Source organism: Sodiomyces alcalophilus, assembly GCF_042370955.1.
Source record: "Sodiomyces alcalophilus JCM 7366 unplaced genomic scaffold ACRALscaffold_4, whole genome shotgun sequence".
NCBI lineage: Eukaryota > Fungi > Ascomycota > Sordariomycetes > Glomerellales > Plectosphaerellaceae > Sodiomyces > Sodiomyces alcalophilus.
Genome location: NW_027263535.1, coordinates 650,939 through 670,149, shown reverse-complemented (window position 1 = coordinate 670,149; position 19,211 = coordinate 650,939). Strand labels below are relative to the sequence as shown.

At 58.4% G+C, this 19,211-nt stretch overlaps 5 protein-coding genes across 5 annotated transcripts; 2 read left to right on the top strand and 3 right to left on the bottom strand.

The window, feature by feature from the left end:
• Nucleotides 1-1,864: 1,864 nt before the first annotated feature.
• On the top strand, nt 1,865-4,906 carry ACRALDRAFT_2041840 (carbohydrate-binding module family 1 protein; the record flags this gene model as incomplete). The annotated part of the gene is made up of 8 exons (XM_071021193.1): nt 1,865-1,916; nt 1,984-2,141; nt 2,215-2,388; nt 2,454-3,149; nt 3,232-3,846; nt 3,926-4,166; nt 4,232-4,507; nt 4,563-4,906. The coding sequence occupies 8 exons, from the start codon at nt 1,865-1,867 to the stop codon at nt 4,904-4,906; spliced, it is 2,556 nt and encodes an 851-aa protein (XP_070874505.1).
• A 693-nt stretch (nt 4,907-5,599) lies between these two features.
• Nucleotides 5,600-10,456, bottom strand: ACRALDRAFT_1094162 (uncharacterized protein; the record flags this gene model as incomplete). Its single annotated transcript, XM_071019707.1, has 11 exons — nt 5,600-9,019; nt 9,078-9,087; nt 9,124-9,220; nt 9,254-9,354; nt 9,409-9,543; nt 9,574-9,702; nt 9,729-9,775; nt 9,863-9,889; nt 9,930-10,089; nt 10,187-10,206; nt 10,349-10,456. 11 exons carry the CDS (start codon nt 10,454-10,456, stop codon nt 5,600-5,602), a joined length of 4,254 nt encoding a protein of 1,417 aa, XP_070874504.1.
• Nucleotides 10,457-10,479: 23 nt separating this feature from the next.
• ACRALDRAFT_2027224 (uncharacterized protein) lies at nt 10,480-14,401 on the top strand (the record flags this gene model as incomplete). The annotated part of the gene is made up of 4 exons (XM_071020447.1): nt 10,480-10,525; nt 10,895-13,220; nt 13,456-14,192; nt 14,262-14,401. 4 exons carry the CDS (start codon nt 10,480-10,482, stop codon nt 14,399-14,401), a joined length of 3,249 nt encoding a protein of 1,082 aa, XP_070874503.1.
• Nucleotides 14,402-14,878: 477 nt separating this feature from the next.
• On the bottom strand, nt 14,879-16,032 carry ACRALDRAFT_1071246 (uncharacterized protein; the record flags this gene model as incomplete). Its single annotated transcript, XM_071017846.1, has 2 exons — nt 14,879-15,685; nt 15,790-16,032. The coding sequence occupies 2 exons, from the start codon at nt 16,030-16,032 to the stop codon at nt 14,879-14,881; spliced, it is 1,050 nt and encodes a 349-aa protein (XP_070874502.1).
• Nucleotides 16,033-17,277: 1,245 nt separating this feature from the next.
• On the bottom strand, nt 17,278-19,204 carry ACRALDRAFT_2104100 (uncharacterized protein; the record flags this gene model as incomplete). The annotated part of the gene is made up of 4 exons (XM_071023169.1): nt 17,278-17,424; nt 17,520-17,678; nt 17,744-18,097; nt 18,182-19,204. The coding sequence occupies 4 exons, from the start codon at nt 19,202-19,204 to the stop codon at nt 17,278-17,280; spliced, it is 1,683 nt and encodes a 560-aa protein (XP_070874501.1).
• Between the last annotated feature and the right edge of the window lie 7 nt (nt 19,205-19,211).

Sequence of the window (19,211 nt, the reverse complement as noted above, 5' to 3'; positions counted from 1 at the left end):
GGGGTATACAGTGTACTAGACAGTCCTTTACAGTCTATTCACACCGTACTTTCAGGCAGCGGCTTACTTAACGTATTAGTCATTCGGATCTTCCCAACGGCGTGGGCTGTTTACGTCATGCGATGCTTCTTCTTCCTTCGCTCCAAATCCCCTCCACCAACGCTCACCAACGCCCACAACACATCCGCCAACATCCACCACGGCTACTCCCATATCAAGTGCTAACCGCTCCTATCAACCATGCATCTCTACACGGATCAGGGTCCGCCATTCCTGCTACCTCATATATCAAAACTAACCACCTACCTACCTTGGAATCCTGCCGAGGTCCAGACTGAACCAGATCCCATTCTGTCAACATCTTGGGCCTCATTTGACCTTGGGCTGCCCTGCGTCACCCTCCGATGTCCCCAACTGGTTACCCATGGAGCTAGGCAAATGCCGCCACCGCTCACGTGGAATATCTGCACTTTGCCTCAGCACGGACAAGTGACGCCCACGTCCGAATCTGGCTGCAACGCCTAGCGGCCTAGGCTTTGCTTGGCTGGTTTGCACGTCGACGCCTTGTGAACGACCCTAAGGCAGGGCGATTCGACATTCCAAACTGACAGCAGGCTAAATAACCACCTGGCCCATGGATTCTCCCAGCCTGCTTTCGACTCTAGACCCGTGATCTTGCTGCCGTTGGAAGGACAGACGGCGAACCGGTGATACCCCACGGGGAAGAAATAGCCGTTCCGTCCGCGCATCGCCGCCCATCCTTTCTTCTTTCCATGGTGAATTAATATACACAGCTCAAGGCGTCATGCTGATCGGGGTATCATCAGAGATGAAAACTTGCTCAACTTGCTCAACTTGTCCGGCTCCTTATTAACCCTCCAGTCGTACCGCATCAAGCACGACAGTAGTCATGCCTTACTCAATCACCCACTCTGTGATTACTTGGGAGGGGGTTCCTCAGTCTGACGTTCGTCTCATCTATTATTGGCCTATCCACCCTTCTAGAGCATCCCACTTTGGGAAAGCGGCGGAGCAACCTCCCGCGACAGTCTCGAGCTTTGGGGGGGCCCCTTGGCGTTTTCTTGGACAAGAGCCGTGGAGGGTTAGCTCCTCGGCTGTCACCTCCGCAACGCTGACTTATCCTGAACCGCTCCGTCTCCCCGTTCCTGGCGGCTCTTTTCACAGGCGACTCCATTAGCACGAGGCTGATAATTCACCTCCGGACGACCTTGGTCATTGTCTCCAACAAGACCGTCTAGAGAAAAGACAGCGGAAAGGAAAGGAAAGAGGGAAAGCCCAAGATGGCTTTCGGTTCCATGCTGGCTCAGACGCCAAGCGGATCTCTATCCTTCCATTTCCCTGCGAGCCCTACCCTGTCTCCGATAAATCACTTCTTACCCCTGTTATGAGGCTTGTCCCACTCTGGCAATTTCCCACAGACTCGTTCCGCACTAGACAGCTCAATCCGGGCGCCATCCCTGATCCGGCACGGAGCTTCTTCTTCTGATTCCCTTTTCTTCTCTATCGTCAGCCTGAACCATGTGGGGAACCTCCAGGTTCGCAGCCCCAGACCCCTCGTCGCGTCGGCACTCACTGCACCGGAACCAAAGACGGCCGTTATGCGCGCAGCCTGGCCGCTGTTCACGGGGGGCCATGGACATGGGCTGGCATGGCGGCTTGCCAAATTGACGAGGGGTTGTGTTTGCGCGGCCTTCGCCGTAACTTGGGCAATGATCGCCTCTCGCCGTCTGCCTTATAATGACGCTGCGCGCCTGCTCACCCTGCCACGGTTTTTGAGCTAGCTTCTGCTCCTCGGCACGCGTACCTTTCTCCTTTCCCTTCCTCGTCGCTCCGTTTCGCAGCCATGAGGTCCTTCAGCGCTGCTGGAGCAGCTACGCTGCTCAGCGCCTTTTCCCGTAAGTGTTTTCCGTACTGTAGTCAAACAGCTCCGAGTAGCATGCCCTCTCTGACCAGCTACCACAGTCCTGAACGGCGCCATGGCGCAGATTGCCACCCCCTGGACTCATCCCGACTCGGGCATCGTCTACAATACATGGACGACGAGCTCAGGCATGACCTTTGGTATGGCCCTGCCGTCCGACGCCCTGACCAACGATGCTACTGAGTATATCGGCTACTACGTACGGAATGGCCCTCCATTTCTGGCCCCGCCACTCGACATGTCTTCTCTTTGCTGACCTGAATGTCTTCCAGTCGTGCCCGACGCCCCAGGCGGAAGGAGAGGGCTACTGCGGCCTTTCTCTCGGCGGCACTATGCAGCGTAACATGCTCGTCATGGCCTACCCGTACGAGGATGAGGTGTTCACTCAGCTCTTCTATGCGCCGAGCTACGACTTCCCTGAGATCTACACCGGTGACGCCACCGTCGTATGTCTAGACTTCCTCGCTACGCTTGCTGGAAACCCATATCTGACAGTAGGGTTCTTTCGTAGACGCAAATTTCTTCCAAGGTCAATGCGACCCACTACGAGATCGAGTTCCGCTGCCAGGACTGCTGGTCCTGGGACCACGGCGGCGAGATCGGCAGCATCTCCACCAGCGCCGGATTCCTCATCCTTGGCTGGGCCCACTCCTTCAGCAGCCCCGAGAACGCTCAGTGCCCCGCCAACATTGTCGTCGAGCAGCACGACAGACAGAGCATCTTCGGTACCGGCCTGGACCCGAGCATTGCCGATGCCCGGTACGACGACTGGGTGGAGCTGGCCACCATCACCGCCACGGGAGACTGCGGCGGCTCCACTCCTCCCCCCTCGTCCACCGTCGAGCCCAGCGAGCCGGCGCCTACCTCGAGCCACGTCCCTCCCGAGACGGGCGTCCCCGTCCCCGATGAATCGTACGACTACATCATTGTCGGTTCCGGTGCTGGTGGTATCCCCGTCGCCGACAAGCTCAGCGAGGCCGGCCACAAGGTCCTCCTGATCGAGAAGGGTCCCCCCTCCTCGGGCCGCTGGGGTGGTACCCGCGGTCCCTGGTGGCTCCAGGACACCAACCTGACCCGCTTTGATGTGCCCGGCCTCTGCAACGAGATTTGGCACGACTCTGCCGGCATCGCCTGCCGTGACACCGACCAGATGTCCGGCTGCGTTCTCGGCGGTGGCACTGCCATCAACGCTGCTCTGTGGTGGAAGGTGAGTGCAGCTCTTGTTCTGCGACTACTTGACCCCCGCCACCTCCATCCGTCCTCGCACTAACTCTCCCTCGCGCGTTTAGCCATATGGTCTCGACTGGGACTACAACTTCCCTGCGGGCTGGAAGGCCTCGGATATGGCTGCCGCCGAGCAGCGCGTCTTCTCTCGCATCCCCGGCACCACGAGGCCGTCGATGGATGGCCAGATCTACCTTACCCAGGGCATGGATGTCATCCGTAACGGTCTGCGCTCGGGCGGCTGGAACGAGGTCGACTTCCTGTCCAACCCCAACGCGAAGAACCACACCTTCGGCTACACCCCTTACATGTTCTCCAACGGCGAGCGTGGCGGACCCATGGCGACCTACCTGGCCACGGCCATGGAGAGGCCCAACTTTACCCTGTGGATGAACACGGCTGTGCGCCGTGTCATTCGCCAGGGCGGCAAGATTACCGGAGTCGAGGTTGAGCCTTACCTGGAGGGCGGCTACCAGGGCGTCGTCCCTCTGACTGCCACCGGCAGCGTCGTTCTGTCGGCCGGTACCTTTGGCAGCGCCAAGATTCTGATGAGGAGCGGTATCGGCCCCGAGGACCAGCTCGAGGTTGTCAAGAACTCGGCCGTCGATGGCGCCACCATGATTTCGCGCGACCAGTGGATTAACCTGCCTGTCGGCTACAACCTGGAGGACCACGTTAACGTGAGTTTGGAGTGCTCTCGTGTTTTGCTCACGTGCTTTGAAGGGAACGCCCAAGCTGACATAGATGTGCCCGCGTTAGACCAACACTGTTCTCAGGCACCCCTCGGCGCAGTTCTACGACTTCTACACTGCTTATGATGGTGAGGACGAGTTCCTCCCGGATATTAACCAGTACCTCTCTTCCCGCACCGGCATCCTCGCTCAGTCTGCCCCCAACATTGGCCCTCTGTTCTTCGACGAGATCACTGGTGCCGATGGCATTGTCCGTCAGCTGCAGTGGACTGCCCGTATCGAGGGTAGCGAGGGCGAGCCTGATGGCGGTACGTTTGACCCTGATTAACATTACTATCATGAAGCCCGACAGGTGGAACTGACGATTCTTCAGACTCCATCACCATCAGCCAGTACCTCGGCCGTGGCGCCACCTCGCGTGGCCGCATGACCCTCACCGCCAACCTCAACACCATCGTCTCGGATGTTCCTTACCTGAAGGATTCCGAGGATGTTGAGGCCGTCATCAAGGGAATCGAGAACCTCCAGAAGGCCCTTGCCGGCGTCCCCAATCTCGAGTGGCTGCATCCCGCTCCCAACGTTTCGGCCCGCGAGTATGTCGAGAACATGCTCGTGTCGTATGCCAACCGCCGCGCCAACCACTGGATTGGTGAGTTTCTCTTGTCCTAATTTGCGGTCTCTAGTAATGCTAATATACAATCCAGGCACGGCCAAGCTGGGCACCAACGACGGCCGCAATGGCGGCGACGCCGTCGTCGACCTCAACACCAAGGTCTACGGCACCGACAACCTCTACGTCGTGGATGCCTCCATCTTCCCCGGCCACGTCACCCCCAACCCCTCCTCCTACATCGTCGTTGCTGCCGAGCACGCCGCCCAGCGCATCCTCCAGAGCAGGCAGCCGGCCGAGCCCACGCAGCCCGGCGAGTGGGAGCAGTGCGGTGGCCTCGAGTACACCGGCCCGACCCAGTGCGCCAACGGCCTGCGCTGCGTCGAGCTGAACCCTTACTACTTCCAGGTTGGTGCCCCTTTCATCCCGCCCCTTTAATATCACTTGCTAACGGGCTCAACGTGTGCGCCATAGTGTCTGAGGTAAACAATACCCTAGTGGGTTAACTAGACAACCGGTCGAGACGGGGTGAGGATTTTGTTATGATGGACCTCGGGGGATGAATTCGGTTCATCGTGTAGTGTTTTTTGTTCTCATTCTCTTGTCACATATTTACTTCCCGCCAATATACTCTTGACCATGTTTTCAAGTGCAATTGACCGCCTCTCGCCATCTGTGTCTGTACTCGTCTTGCCCTTCGATCCGAGTCCGCCGCCTTTATTGGATATTGATGAAGTGGCTTCAACATTCACTGCATATTTTCCTTAGCATGATGTTTAAGAATATGTAGCTCTAGGAGATGGGTTCATGACTTGAACGCTGCAGTATGTCAGGTAGGAAAGGGTCAAGTGTGAGGGCCCCTTTCTTTCACCATCGTCGTACCTATTAGACGATTTGTTTCCCAACGTCAAGTCCCTGTAGTTAGATAGTTCGAATCTAAGTGTTCACAAAAGTGTCTACTGCCGTGTTGTCCTGCCCGGAGGACTCGTCTCGTCGCTCTAGTTGGCTACTACAAACGAGACGAAGGGATCTGGTTGAATGAGAACAGATGATATTACTGATGGCAACATGCCCCTGTTGCCTTTCGATGCCCCTTGAACGCCAAACTCCTAACATTCCCAGCTAGACACATCAAGCATACTCGTCATCATGGTCATCGTCACCATCGTACATCACAAATATACCCCCATGCTCCGCGCTCATATGAGTATAAACTCCCTCCGAGTCACTAAACCCCTTCCCACATTGGAAGCACCAGTGTGTCCCGCACGCCGGGCAGTCGATATGGGCGCAACCTCCAACCCTCTCCGTGGCCGTGTCGCACGACGGACAATGCATCACCTTCAGGCCCTTGTCCGGTGCCATCAGGCAAGCTTCGCACCGCCAGTCGCGGACCCTCGCCGCTTCCGCGCCACCCGCGCCAGCAGCCTCGGCGCACACCCGCTCGGCGAACTGCTTGGCAAATCCGCACGCGGCACACCAGGCGTAGATCCACGACGGGTTCTCGGTTGCCTCGCGCAGCCCGCCGATGGAGGCGATGCCGAAGCGCGACACCACGCCGGACGCGGGCGAGCGGCGGCAGAACGGACACGCCAGGGCCGGGAGGTTGATGAGCTGCCCCCGGCCGTTGATGCCGTACCAGTCCTGCCTGCAGCTTCCGCAGATGGTCGACGCGCACCCGCTCCGGCCGCAGGTGCGGAGGTCGCGCTTGTTGACCGTGTCGGAGAAGCAGAGGAGGCAGGTGCCCGACTGGACTTTTCGCTTCTTGATCCAGTCGGCCAGGGAGCTGCGGAGGTCGTCGGCGTTGCGGACGAGCTTGCCACGGATCGTCAGCCGCGTGTCGGTGCTTCCGTTGCCGGGGAGGATTTCGACGTGCGAGGTGAAGGTGGAGAGGTCGGAAATGCGGCTGACTTTGTGGAAGAGCGAGCGCCCGTCGAACAGGTCTTGCAGGGCGCCGTTGTCGTTGCGAAGGAGCCAGGCCGTGGTATTCTCTTCGGAAACCGCCTTGGGCGTCGTCTCGTGGTCGACCACCGTCTCGTGCTCGGCGACACAGGCCGGACACTGGAAGGCGGCGAGGTCCAGATCGGCGGGGCGGTACTCCTGCGGCCAGATGATGCGGCTGAGGCAGCGCGAGCACTCGACGCATGGTGCGGGGCCCGGGTTGGCTTGGCCCTCGAGGCGGTTGTCGTGTCGGCAGTAGAAGCATTTGGCGCGCACGCGCAGTTGGCTAGGGTTATAGACGACGTATTGCGCTCGGCAGGGCGTGTTGACGCACTCGACCCATGTGGCCTCGGTCGTCTCGGAATCCTGTGGTCCGACGTTGTTATGCAGACGCTCCTCGAAGTCGGGGGTCCGCATGCAGGCGGCGCAATCGCACGAGCCCGGGTGGCAGAGCCCGCAACGGCCCTCGGATCCCATGACGGTGACGGAGCGGGGCAGGCGGCACGTTTTACAGATGACAAAGGGGCCGAGAGGCACCTTGGTCTTCGAGGGGGTCCATCCGATCCGGGCATGGAGAGTGGTGTTCAGGTTGAGCTCCAGCATCTTGTAGTCTACCAGGGTCTGGAAGAGCTTCTGGTCGGATGGCGCAAGTACGCGTGCGTCGGGATGGGGCCGTAGGGTGACGCCGCTTGCCACGCGGGCTTCGTAGTCCCGATCGGCATCGAGAAGCAGAGACAGGCAGCCGACGTTCCAGGTCTCGCTGACTTCCCGGTTGTTCCAGTTGGCGGCGTAGGCCAGGAGTTCCTGGTCGGCCACATCGCGTAATGGTAAGATGCCCATACGGATGCACAGGGCGGCGAGCAAGGCGGCGGGGCGTGCGCTCAACATGGTTCCGGGGAGGACGATATGGAGGAGGTACTTCCAAAAGGTACGGCGATACTGCGATGCGGCAAGGGCGAGAGGCATGCACGGGATCACGTCTGGTCCGGCGTCTCGGATATGAGTCGGGAGATCATCCTCCGAGGCGACGTATGTGATGCAGGTCAGAACCCTTCCGAGGCGGCGCAGAATACGCTTATCACAAGACCGGCCGATGTCTAGGAGTTCGGAGCGGGTAAACTCGGCAGGGCCCCGTCTGTTGGCAGCAGCATCATCATCGTCCTGGTTGGCGTCTTCCGCGTCGGGGTCGGGATCGGGATGAGCGGCAAAGTCATGGGTTGGGTCGAGGAAGACGCAAGGATAACGGTCAGAGGCAGGCACTTCGGCGATGGCATCGTCAATCTGGGCTTTGTAGTTGTAGGATTCCTCTAGCCAGGCCTTCATCTTGGCGGCCAAGTCGGGGTCAGTGATGCGAGCAACCTGATCGCCGAAGCGCTCGACGAGCTCGGCCCGAGCCTCGCTGGCACGGTCGTTACACACGGTCCGCCACAGGGCGCCGAAGACCGGGTTGACGGTGATGACGGTGACGTTGGTGTCGATAATGTCCCTCAGCTGCTCGACGACCAAGAGGCGGTAGGCCGGGTCGGCGGCGTATCTCTTGGCGAGGGGTTCGAGGGCTGGGTCTCTCGGGTGGGGGACGACAATGGGCAAATCGGGAGCATCTGGCTCGACTGACGGCATGTCCAGGTTGGCGCGGACGGTGGCCGTGGCGGATTTCGAATCGTGGCGCATGAGGTAGCGGGAGATGCGGTCGTCGTCTTCGTGCTCGACGTCCCAAATGTCGTGGGAGTCTTTATAGGAGAGAGGGCAGGCCACGGATCGGCGGCTGGTTCCGGCCCTGGGAACGGTGGCATGGGTTGCGTCGGCGAGGCCCATCCAGGTGAGCAGGATGGACATGGAGAGGTCGGAGATGCTGGCGGAGGTGGTGTAGTCGATCCGGTAACAGGTGCCCCCGGTCAGGGTGGAGAGGTAGACGTAGGGTGCCAGGGTGTCCACGAGGCGGTTCCCGACGACGGAGAAGACGGTGGCCTTCTTTTCGCCGGTAGCGAGCGTGATGCAGGCCGAAGTCCAGTCGAGGAAGAGGCTGGCGGTGGGGCCGAAGAGAGAGACGGAGGAAGGGTCGGAGAGGGTCTCGATCTCCTTGTCGCGCCAGTTGCCGCCGGTGGCCGGCATGTGCGGAGGGGCGTCGGTAAAGAGCAGGATGATGGTGGTGGCGTCTGGTCGCATGAGGTGATGGGCCCTGGCGAGGCCCGTCTTGGTGGCTTCGGGCCAGTCGCCGCCGTGGTTTGTGACGAGGCGACTGGCGAATTGGATGACATGGTCCCGGGAGACCAGATCGGCATCGGCGTCGGCGTCGGGGTTGATACCCGGGTCGACGCCGGAGCACCACTTTGACCACTCGACGACTTCGCCGCGGTAGTAGTCACGGTAGGCTAGGACGCCGATGCGGGAGAAGCAGTTGGTCAAGGTGGAGATACGGATAATGTCGGGGAGGGCTTGGTGGAGGGCCTGGAGGTATTGGGTCATGGACATGGTGGCATCGGTGACGATTAGCAGGTCATAGACCTTGCCTTGGCTTTGAGGTTTTGACTCCATGGCGAATGTTTTGTTGTTTCGTTGGGAGGTGAAACAGAATGAGTGATGATGCAGAACAGATGAGCTGGCGGCGGCCTTGATTTATATGCGGCTCAAGGGAAAGCAGGAAAAGAGAAGGTGTCCAAGTCGGCACTGAGGCCTCACTTTGATGGTGCTACGGTTGAGTCACCTCGCCGAACATGGACTTGGTGATAAGCAGGGGGACCAAGTTCTTCCATCGGGAGAAGGGTAGAGTTGGAAGATGTTTGGAGAGGCGGAATGCGTATGTCATTGAGGCTGATTGGATGAAGGCGTGAGGCCTACACCAACTGCGACAGGACATCCTTGTAACGCCACAAGGGCGGGTGGGTGGCTGCTTGTAAGCGCTCAAGTATTGCAGGATACTGTAGGACTTGCAGGATACTGTAGGACTTGCACGGCAAGGCAGTTGGAGGAGAGCTTCAGAGCTTCGCTTTCGGTGTGACCAACTCGGCGTATCCAAGATGAAGCGCTTAGTAGACGTGACGATGGACGGCGGTTGGCGGTTGGCGGCTGGCCGTTTACCAGTGGTGGTTAGGAGGAGTTGGTGGTGGCAGTTAGCCTGGCATTGGTCTGTGGCGCTTCGGCGTTTTGCCAGTCAAAGGATCCACCAATTGATGAAATGAGGGTGGAAACTAGGCGAGATTGCGGATCTTGGTGATGATGTGTGGGAGTTGAGGAGAAATGCGTTGGCCGAGGGAAAAAGGCAACCGTCATTGTACTTGGTAGCAGGAATGTACCTACGAATATGATTCCAGATAGGTACCTTGTGATGACATTGGGGAACTTCCAAGGCTTATTCGCCCATGAGGACTTGGTGCATGTAATAAGTTGGGAGATGGTATAGTAAAGTAGTGCATTGTACAATCATGGTACAGTGTGAAGCTAAGCTCTACTTACGGAGTAACGAATGCCCTGACCTGGTGACTATGTGGGTCTTTGACCCAAAGCAGTATAACACCCCCACTACAACGTGCATCCTTATCTTATCAGTTTCAGGGTAGCTGTATCTGTGCGGGGCCAGTTTGATTTTTTTTCTTGCCCCGCCTTTTTGGCTCACAGGGCAGGAACGACCAAGGAGGTTATCGCGAGATTTGAAATTTCCGTGGTATTTTTTGTGGTATTTTCTGTGTTTTTTCTGTGTTTTTCTGCTGGTACCAAATATTCCGTACCCCGCTAGACGTTTTCTTGACCGCCTTTCCTTTTTGCCTTTCCTTAGTGTACTGTAGTGTACATACGTTGTACTATTGGGTGTCCATCTGAGGGGAAGGCAGAGTAGTAATACCACCAAGAAGGAACGAAGGGTAATAAAAAAAAAAAAAAGTTTTGCCTAACCCACGGAGTAAATAAATTCACGTGCCTAATTTTTTCCCTACAACTCCATACGCGTTCCCCCTCCCTCTCCTTCTTTTGCTCCTCCTTTCTACTACATCGTTCTTGTTTTTCTCTTCCTTTTCCTTGTTTTTTCCCCTTCAAACTCCTCGTCTTATCCATCTGCCGCTGCCCCGTCGCCCATCATGGACAAGGAGCAGTTGGCCCAGCTGCTTCAGGCGAGCCAAATTCGTACGTGCCACCCCGGACATTCCCCAGCGCACTGATGAAAGCCAGGGGTCGAGGAAGAGAGAGGGAGAGACACAGAGACAGAGACAGGGGAAATGGAATGAAGAAAAAAGAAACGAAAAAGAAATGATGGAAGAAACATGGGTTCGTTTGGATAGACAGGCCTCGGAGGGACCCCTGCTGGTGGTCCCGTTTCCGTCTTGTCTCTTCCAGCCTCCTCATTTTCTTCTCGCTTTTTTTTTTCTTTTTTATTACCCTACTTCTCCCGTCTTTTTCTTTCCTCTCTCTCTTCCTCCCTCTCTTCCTCCTTCCTCATTCTCCCTCTTTACGAGGCGTGTCTTTCATCCTCAAATCCATACTAATGTCTCCCAGCCGACACCGAAAAGGTCAAGGCCGTCACCGCCGAACTCCAAAAGAACTACTACTCCCAACCCCAGTCGCTTCTCCTCCTCACCGAGATCGCCGTCTCCCACAATGACCCGGCCATCCGTCAGCTGGCCTCCGTCCAGGCCCAGCGTCTCATCCCCAAGCACTGGCTGACCCTGCCCGCCGACCAGCGCGATGCCGCCCGGAAGCATCTCCTCGAGAGCGCCGTCAATGAGCAGTCCGCCCCCGGCCGCCGTGCCAAGTGCCGCCTGCTCGCTCGCGCCATCAGCACCGACCTGGAAAAAGAGTCCGAATCCGGCTCCGCCTCCGTCTCCAGCCTGCTCACCCTCGTGACCCAGGATAACCAGGCCGCCCGCGAGGTCGGCTCCTACACCCTCTACGCCGTCCTCGAGGAGGACCCCACCCACTTCCACGAGCAGGTGCCCCAGCTGCTCAACGTCCTCAAGGCCACCATCCAGGACCCGTCCAGCAACGACGTCCGCATCAACTCGGTCAAGGCCATCGGCTCCATCCTCATGCTCGTCGACCCGGAGGACGACCAGGAGAGCCTCGCCGCCATCCAGTCCTTCGTCCAGCCCATCGTCGAGATCCTCAAGGCCGCCATCGAGGCCGAGGACGACGAGCAGTACAAGCCCATCTTCGAGATCTTCCAAAACTTCCTCGCCTACGACCCGGCCTTCCTCGCCGCCCACCTCAAGGACCTCATCCAGTTCTTCATCGACCTGGCCTCCAACAAGCAGGCCGACGACGAGGCCCGCTCCCAGGCCCTCTCCTTCCTCGCCCAGTGCGCCCGCTACCGCCGCATGAAGATCCAGTCCATGAAGGACATGGGCGCCGAGCTCATGGTCAAGAGCTTGCACATCCTCACCGAGATTGAGGACGAGGCCGACCCGGACGACACCTCCCCGGCCAAGACGGCCCTCTCCCTCATCGACCAGCTGGCCAACGACCTGCCCCCGCGCCAGGTCATCGTGCCCCTGCTCGACAACTTCCCCCACTTCGCCCGCCACGCCGACCCCGGTCACCGCAAGGCTGCCATCCTCGCCCTCGGCACCTCCGCCGAGGGTGCCCCGGACTTCATCGCCACCCAGCTCCCCTCGCTGCTACCCGCCATCGTCGAGCTGCTCAACGACCAGGACGACAACGTCCGCTACGCCGCCCTCATCGGCCTCATCCACATCGCCGACGAGATGGCGGACGAGCTCGCCTCCCAGCACGAGGGCCTCATCGCCGCCCTGCTCCGGAACCTCGAGGCCGCCACCCAGGAAGGCTCCAAAAAGTCCGTCGGCGTCATCCGCTCCGTCTGCAGCGCCCTCGACTCCCTCCTCGTCGGCGACGGCCTCGAGCCCGACGTCATGAAGACCTACGGCCCCAAGCTCATCGTCCCCATGGGTAAGCTTCTCAACCACGACGACCCGGGCGTCAAGGCCGCCGCCGCCGGTGCCATCGGCGCCATCGCTGTCACCATGGGCGGCGACGACTTCAAGCCCTACTTTGAGGAGGTCATGGGTGCCCTCGGCCCTTACGTCAACATCAAGGGCGACGACGACACCCTCACCCTGCGCTCTTCGGTGTGTGACGCTATGGGCCGCATCGCCGAAGCCGTCGGACCCGACGCCTTCCAGCCCTACGTCGTCGACCTGATGAAGGCCAGCGAGGAGGGTCTCTCCCTCGACAGCGCCCGCCTCAAGGAGACCAGCTTCATCCTCTGGGCCGCCCTCTCCAAGGTTTATGGGATGCACTTCTCCCACTTCCTCCCCGGCGTCTTCAAGGGCCTCTTCGAGTGCCTCGACGCCGAGGACGAGGAGCTCGCCATCCCGGGTCTCAACCCGGAGGACGCCCCCGACGGCGTCGTCACCATCGGCGGCCGCCGTATCCGCGTCAGGCCCGCCGACGACGAGGCCGACCAGGTCATCGCCATGGGTGGGGACGACGATGACGATGACGACGAGGCCTGGTTCGACGACCTTGCCGGCGTCACCGCCGTCGACATGGAGCAGGAGGTGGCCCTCGAGGTCCTCGGCGACCTTGTCACCCACTCGTGCGACGCTGCCGCCATCAAGGAGTACCTCGAGCCCGCCATGGAGAAGGTCCTGCCCCACGTCGAGGGTGCCTACGACGGCAGCCGCAAGGCCGCCCTGTCTACCCTCTGGCGCTGCTACGCCCGCGTCTGGCAGCTCATGGAGGAGCAGACCGGCCAGAAGTGGCAGCCCGGCATTCCTCTGAAGCACGCTCCGGATGCCTCCCTCACTGCCCTGGGCACCATGGTCGTCAAGGCCACTCTGATGCTCTGGGCTGACGACAATGAGCGGTACGTTTTTTTTTTTTTTTTTTTTTTTTTTTGCTTTCCTTTTCATGTTTCTCTTTTGGTCCTCTCGACCACCCCCCCAAATGATGAATAACGCACGTTATACCCAGCTCACTCAGACGCACAAAGTGCGGGTGCTGAGAACACGTATCTATCTGTTCTGATTTGCAAAGCTTTCGTTTTCCATACTACAATTGCTACCATTGAAGCTTAGGTCGGCGTTACTGACTTAAACCAGGGACGTCATCACCGAGATCAACCGCAACATCGCCGCTACTCTCAAGGCCTGCGGCCCGGCCATCCTCACCCTCGAGGACATGCTCAAGCAAGCCATCACTGTGCTGGGCACCATCGTCACCCGGTCGCACCCTTGCCAGCAGGATCTGGGCGACGAGGAGGAGGAGCAGGACCCCGAGGGCGGTTCCTCGGAATACGACTGGCTCGTCATCGACACGGCGCTGGACGTCGTCCTCGGCCTCGCCACCGCCCTCGGCCCCGACTTTGCCGAGCTCTGGAAGGTGTTCGAGAAGCCCGTGCTCAAGTTTGCCAGCTCGCAGGAGGCTCTCGAGCGGTCGACCGCCGTCGGCGTCATCGCCGAGTCGATCGATTACATGGGTACCGCCGCGACCCCCTTCACCGGCTCCCTCCTCCCCGTCCTCTTCCACCGCCTCTCGGACGAGGACGTCCTCACCCGGTCCAACGCCGCCTATGCCATGGGCCAGCTCATCTTCCACTCGGCCGACACCAACGCCACCTTTGCCCGGTACTCGGACATTCTGCAGAAGCTCGAGCCGCTCCTCCAGATCAAGGAGGCCCGTCTGGTCGATAACGTCTCGGGCTGCATCTGCCGTATGGTCCACGTCAACCCCGATCCCGGTCTGGTCGAGAAGGTGCTGCCGGCCGTGCTCGATGTCCTCCCCTTGACCGAGGACTATGAGGAGAACGAGCCCATCTACCGGTGTATCTTTAAGCTCTGTACGTTGCATACGTCCTGTCGACATTCATTCTTTCGTGATCCGTTGCTAACCGTGTTGCTTTCTGTAGACGACCAGCAAAACCCTGCTATCCAGGGCCTGACGCCACGGATCCTCCCCATCCTGCAAAAGGTTCTCAGCCCGCCCGAGGAGCAGCTCGAGGCCGAGACGCGGTCCATGGTGCAGAAGCTTGTGCAGGCGCTTTCGTAAGGCGTGGTGCGGGGGAAGAATCAACATGCAGCATTGAGGTCATTGGAGAATGACAACACAAAAGGGGGCTGAGCGAGGAGAACATAATGAGTGACGAATGGATGAGATTCCCGGTTTTTTTTTATATCTTTCTTACTCTTGGCTGGTATAGATGAATCAGAGCTGGACCTCAAGGAACTCCGGCTTGGATGATATCCGTGGCTTTGTGAAGAGCCGAAGAATAGATGCGATTGCACGTTGTCATTCCTGTCCACGTTTCTTGCGTACATCTTTCGTACAGTCGTTTTATTTTGCCTCTCACTCGTCCGCCAAACTTGCCGTCGCAGCAGTCTCCGGCTTCCGAGCCCAGACGACACGCTGGTAATAATACGCTCGTGTCTTCTTGGCCCGCATCTCGCGCCGCAGCTGGGCACCATACAGCAGGACATGCTCCTGCGTCCACCCGTCCAGCAGCCCGGCCATGAACTGGATGATTCCCTACAGGTCAGACTCGACCGAGAACTGGATGAACCGGCCAATCTCTTTCAGTCTGGCGTCCTTGGCCCAGTCACCGACAGGAACCTTGGTGGTCGACACGTGCACATCGACGAAACCAGCCTCTCTCAAATACTTCTCCTGCAAGCGGTCCGGCAGGGGCGAAAACACGCGACCGAGCTTCCTCGCCCCCTCGTGGAAGAACTTGCCCCACTCGGCCATGGCGCTGCCCTCCCTCAGGGAGCCGTCGTCGCTGAACAGGGTGGGCGAGCCCTCGTAGCTCTCGACCCAGCCGCCGGGGCGGCAGACGCGGTAGGCCTGGCGGAACAGGTCGGCCCAGTCGGTGACGCTGCCGTACAGGTAGCGCATGTGGACGTAGTCGAACTCGTCCGGGCGGAAGGTCCACTCCTGGGTAAAGTCCTCCATCTCGAACTGCAGGTTGGGCGGCACCCACGACGGCTGGATGGGCGAGATGTCGGTGCCGGTGACCTGGGCGGCGGGGAACTCGTCGGCAAAGTCCATGGCCCAGATGCCGGTGCCGGTGCCGAGGTCGAGGGCGCGCTGGACGCGCTTCTTGTCCAGCGGGGCGAGGTAGAGCTTGCCGCCCAGGCTGAGGGTCGAGGCGTGGTGGATCAGGTCGAGCGTCTCGTTGGCTTGGTCGTCGTTGCTGGCCCAGTATTGCGCGTTGCCGCGGTCGGCGTGGTAGGTTCGGCCGTGGATGATGCGGTAGTGGAGGATGCTGGAGCTGATGGAGGTGCTGGAGCATGCGTTGTCGGTGTCTTCGGTGCCCGAGTCGTTGTCGTCGGCGTTCTATGCGGAGACGGACTGGTTGTTAGTTGTCGGACTCGCCAGTCTCGTCCAGTCTCGTCTTGTGTATATATTTTATGTTGTATGTATTTCAAGGACAAACGTACTTCTGCTGCCTCTGCTGCTTCTGCTACCGCTTCCCAGTGCGACGGTGCGTGCATGCCTCCTCCACCGCCATGTCCCTCACCGCTGGAAGGCGCGGCATGGGGCTCGGCTGGCGTTGTAGTCGCCGCCGTCGTCGTAGTCGTAGTCGTTGCTGTTGTCGCCGCTGTCGTCTGTACCTCTTCTGGCCTGGCTGGCGACGGGACCCTGACCGTCTCGTCCTTCTCTCTACTCGCCTGAGTCGACATGATGGCGGCTGGTGAGTTCTCAGGTGGATAGTTCTGTCGTTCTGCTTGGGTCAAGTCGCACAAACGGGTCAAGGGGAATGCGAGGGAGAGAACAGTCGATGCCGGGCTACCCCCCCTTGAAAACCTCTCCATCCAGCTTTGTGTAAGTACGGTCGTCCATCCATCCCCAGTAATTCGTACTCTGCACACGAGCTGGAATCGCTTTTTCTATCACATTTCACCCTCCCATGCACCACGCGGCCATACAACCTCGATCCAGTATGACATTAATCATCAGCCACACAGAGAAACCTGTCCACTAAGGCGTATCAGATCAGTGCATGAATCGGGCATGGGTGAGGCACTCCACTTCGGTCTTGTCTAGGAAGAAGAAAAAGAAAGGACGTAGCTGATGAACGAGACATTACTCTGATCTTACTGGCGACCAGACTAGTCCTAATACGACCTGGAATGCATGCATGGTAAGCTGTAGGACCAACTAGGGAATTTGTCCGCGATTCTCACCGCTGTAACCCCGTGGCATGTCAGGGTCGGACCGGTCGGGGCCATGCATGTCAATGTCAGCCTGCCATGATTTCTGTTGGCATAAACGGCTAGCCAGGAGTCGAAAAAGAAAAGAAAAGAAAAAAACGAGGGAGGAAAAGGAAAACGCATGCGTCGATTCGTTGTTGGTGGCACGGCCCTTGGCCTCAACTGGAAGCCGTCACCAATTACTTACTCCTCGGATTTAAAAAGAATTCCCGGCGATTGTGCCCCCTGGTCTCTTAGATAAACAATGTGAAGAAGCAACGGGCAAGCTGACGCAAAAGACACTGAAGTGACGTTTAATATTACTGGTATTATTACTCTCACCTTCGTTTGCATGGCTGTCTTACATCAACTCCTTGGTTCCCCTGAGCTCAGACATCCGGCCAACTTTTACTCAAATTCAACTCTGCCCGTCTACCACATGAACCCTCCAAGCGCAATGGATCACAACGGCGCGTCGCGTGTTGCACCGGCTTGGACTAACTAGACCGGTAAGTAAAGGTGGGGCTTCGGGGCTTCGGGGCTTCGGGGCTTCCGGAGATAACCGCACCGGCCGTTCCGCCGTCGGCACGGAACGTCATTCGGAAAGACGAAAAGCCGAGCCCTCGATCCGCCGACGGTCCTCGACCAAAGAGACTTAACAAAACATCATCTGTTCGACACCAACGGATCAAAGAATCAATACATACTTCTATGCAGTCATTCCCAACGGATCCGTCACGGCAACAAATTCAGCGGAAACACACAAGACTCCTCAAAGACCTCCCACTCTAGAACGAACAGGTCCCTCAGATCACGATTCTGCGCCAGGAGCTCGCATTCAGCCTTGTGGCCTTTTTCCCTCCATGCTTTGGTTTGACAGTCCTGAAAGATATCCATGTCAGCTTTTCTTCTTCGTTTGCGGTGGCGTTGAAGTGGAGGATGGAGTCCAGTTGAACAGTTCATTGGAATGCACACACCTTGTTGCAATACCAGAACAGCGAGCACTTCCCACACTTCTTTAGGGCTTGTGTCCTCTTGCCGCATCCATGGCACTTCCTCATGCCGTCAGACGCTGCACCGAACTCCTGAATCGTGTCACTGAGCGACAGTAGCAGATCCAAGTTGACAGGGAAGACCTAGTGGTCATCCATCAGCTTTCAGAGCCCAGAGAAAGGAAAAGAATGGAGCGAATGGAACGTACACGTAGGGCCGTAGGTTCTAGATGACATAGTCCCACCATGTCGTCGAGAAAGTCATGTCGATGAGCATACAGAATCGCAACCGTATATCCCGGATTCAGCCCTTCAACACCAACTTCGAGTCCGTGGCCCGGGGTGCAGAACACCACGGGGACAACGTTTCTCACCTTGTCTCTCGTAATGAGGACGATGCGACTGAGGACATGGACCTGTTCAATCTCGGCGAGAAAGCACCAGTGTCTCCGCGGCTGGGCATCGTAACCGGGAGCTAGACGGTAGAACGTGAAATCGACCTGGCTGTCGTGAGGCAGTTCCATGTAAGGGGGGAAGGCCACGTTGCTTCGGAGGTTGGCAAGCTGGCGCGGTTCAGAAACGGCTTGTTTCCTGCTCTCTTCCTGCGACCTTTCGCGCTGCTGCTGCTGCTGCTGCTCCTTGGGCACATCATCATCACCGCCTAGACTCCCCTCCAACTCCTCCGTGTTGTCAAGTCTCCAGAGCCAAGCATCAAAGGCGTCGTCGTCAAGCCCCTGGGGAATATCGCGAACACTTGTGCTCCACTCCATCGAGCTGCCATACTTGACATGCTGCGTTGGGTCTCGGATATACTCCCTCAGCATCCGTACCCGATAGCCATCTTCGCCCTCCAAAGGAACCCTCGTCTCGTACGCTCTCTCGGCGAAGATCTTCGCCCTGGCTTGATCACCGTAGTAGATGACAATCCACAGTGCGTCTTCGTACACCTTGGAAACATTGCGGTCGGCGATGCCCAGGCCGGTTATGATGCCCAACTTGTCCCGTACGTCATGCAGGGCCCGCAGAGGAGGGAGACGGGTCCACATCCCGCTGGAGAGAGGGTCTTCCAGTTCCTGAAACCTCGAGAGCTGCGCATCAAGTGCCTCCCTCTGCTCGGGTTCGACGGTGCATAGCGTGCAACGACACGTGAAGCAAAACTTGTCTCTGAGATATTCCTGGCGAGTGGCGTAGGTTCCCAGTATGGGAAGATACGAAATGGTAATCTCCTCGCCTTCTTGGATGGTCCGGGCAGCATGGAGAGTCAGCTGCTGGCTGTCCATGTTCCAGAATGCCTCGCTATTGGGAAGGCATGCGTGGTTTACTCGACAACTGATGAAGAAGAGACCGCCTATCTGTTGTCTGGTGTCCAGGGGGATGATGTTGCTCCGGACGATTCCGAGGAGAGGATTCCAACGGTCCTCGGAAACCCGGTAGAAGTTGGGGAGAGAGAAGAATTCCCGGACCTGTTCCTTGTCGAGCTGGGAAACGCACCGAGCGACGATGTTGAGTACTTGCGGGTCAGTCCCGGTCCACGGCACTCGGAGCACTGGTGCCTCGACCAGGATGCGTGTCCCTCTGGCTATCTCCGTTGCCGCGACGAGACCAATCCCTCTACCGGGGACATTTTGGATGCGGTAGAGAACATCTGACGATTTGTTCTGGCCCTCCATATTGTCT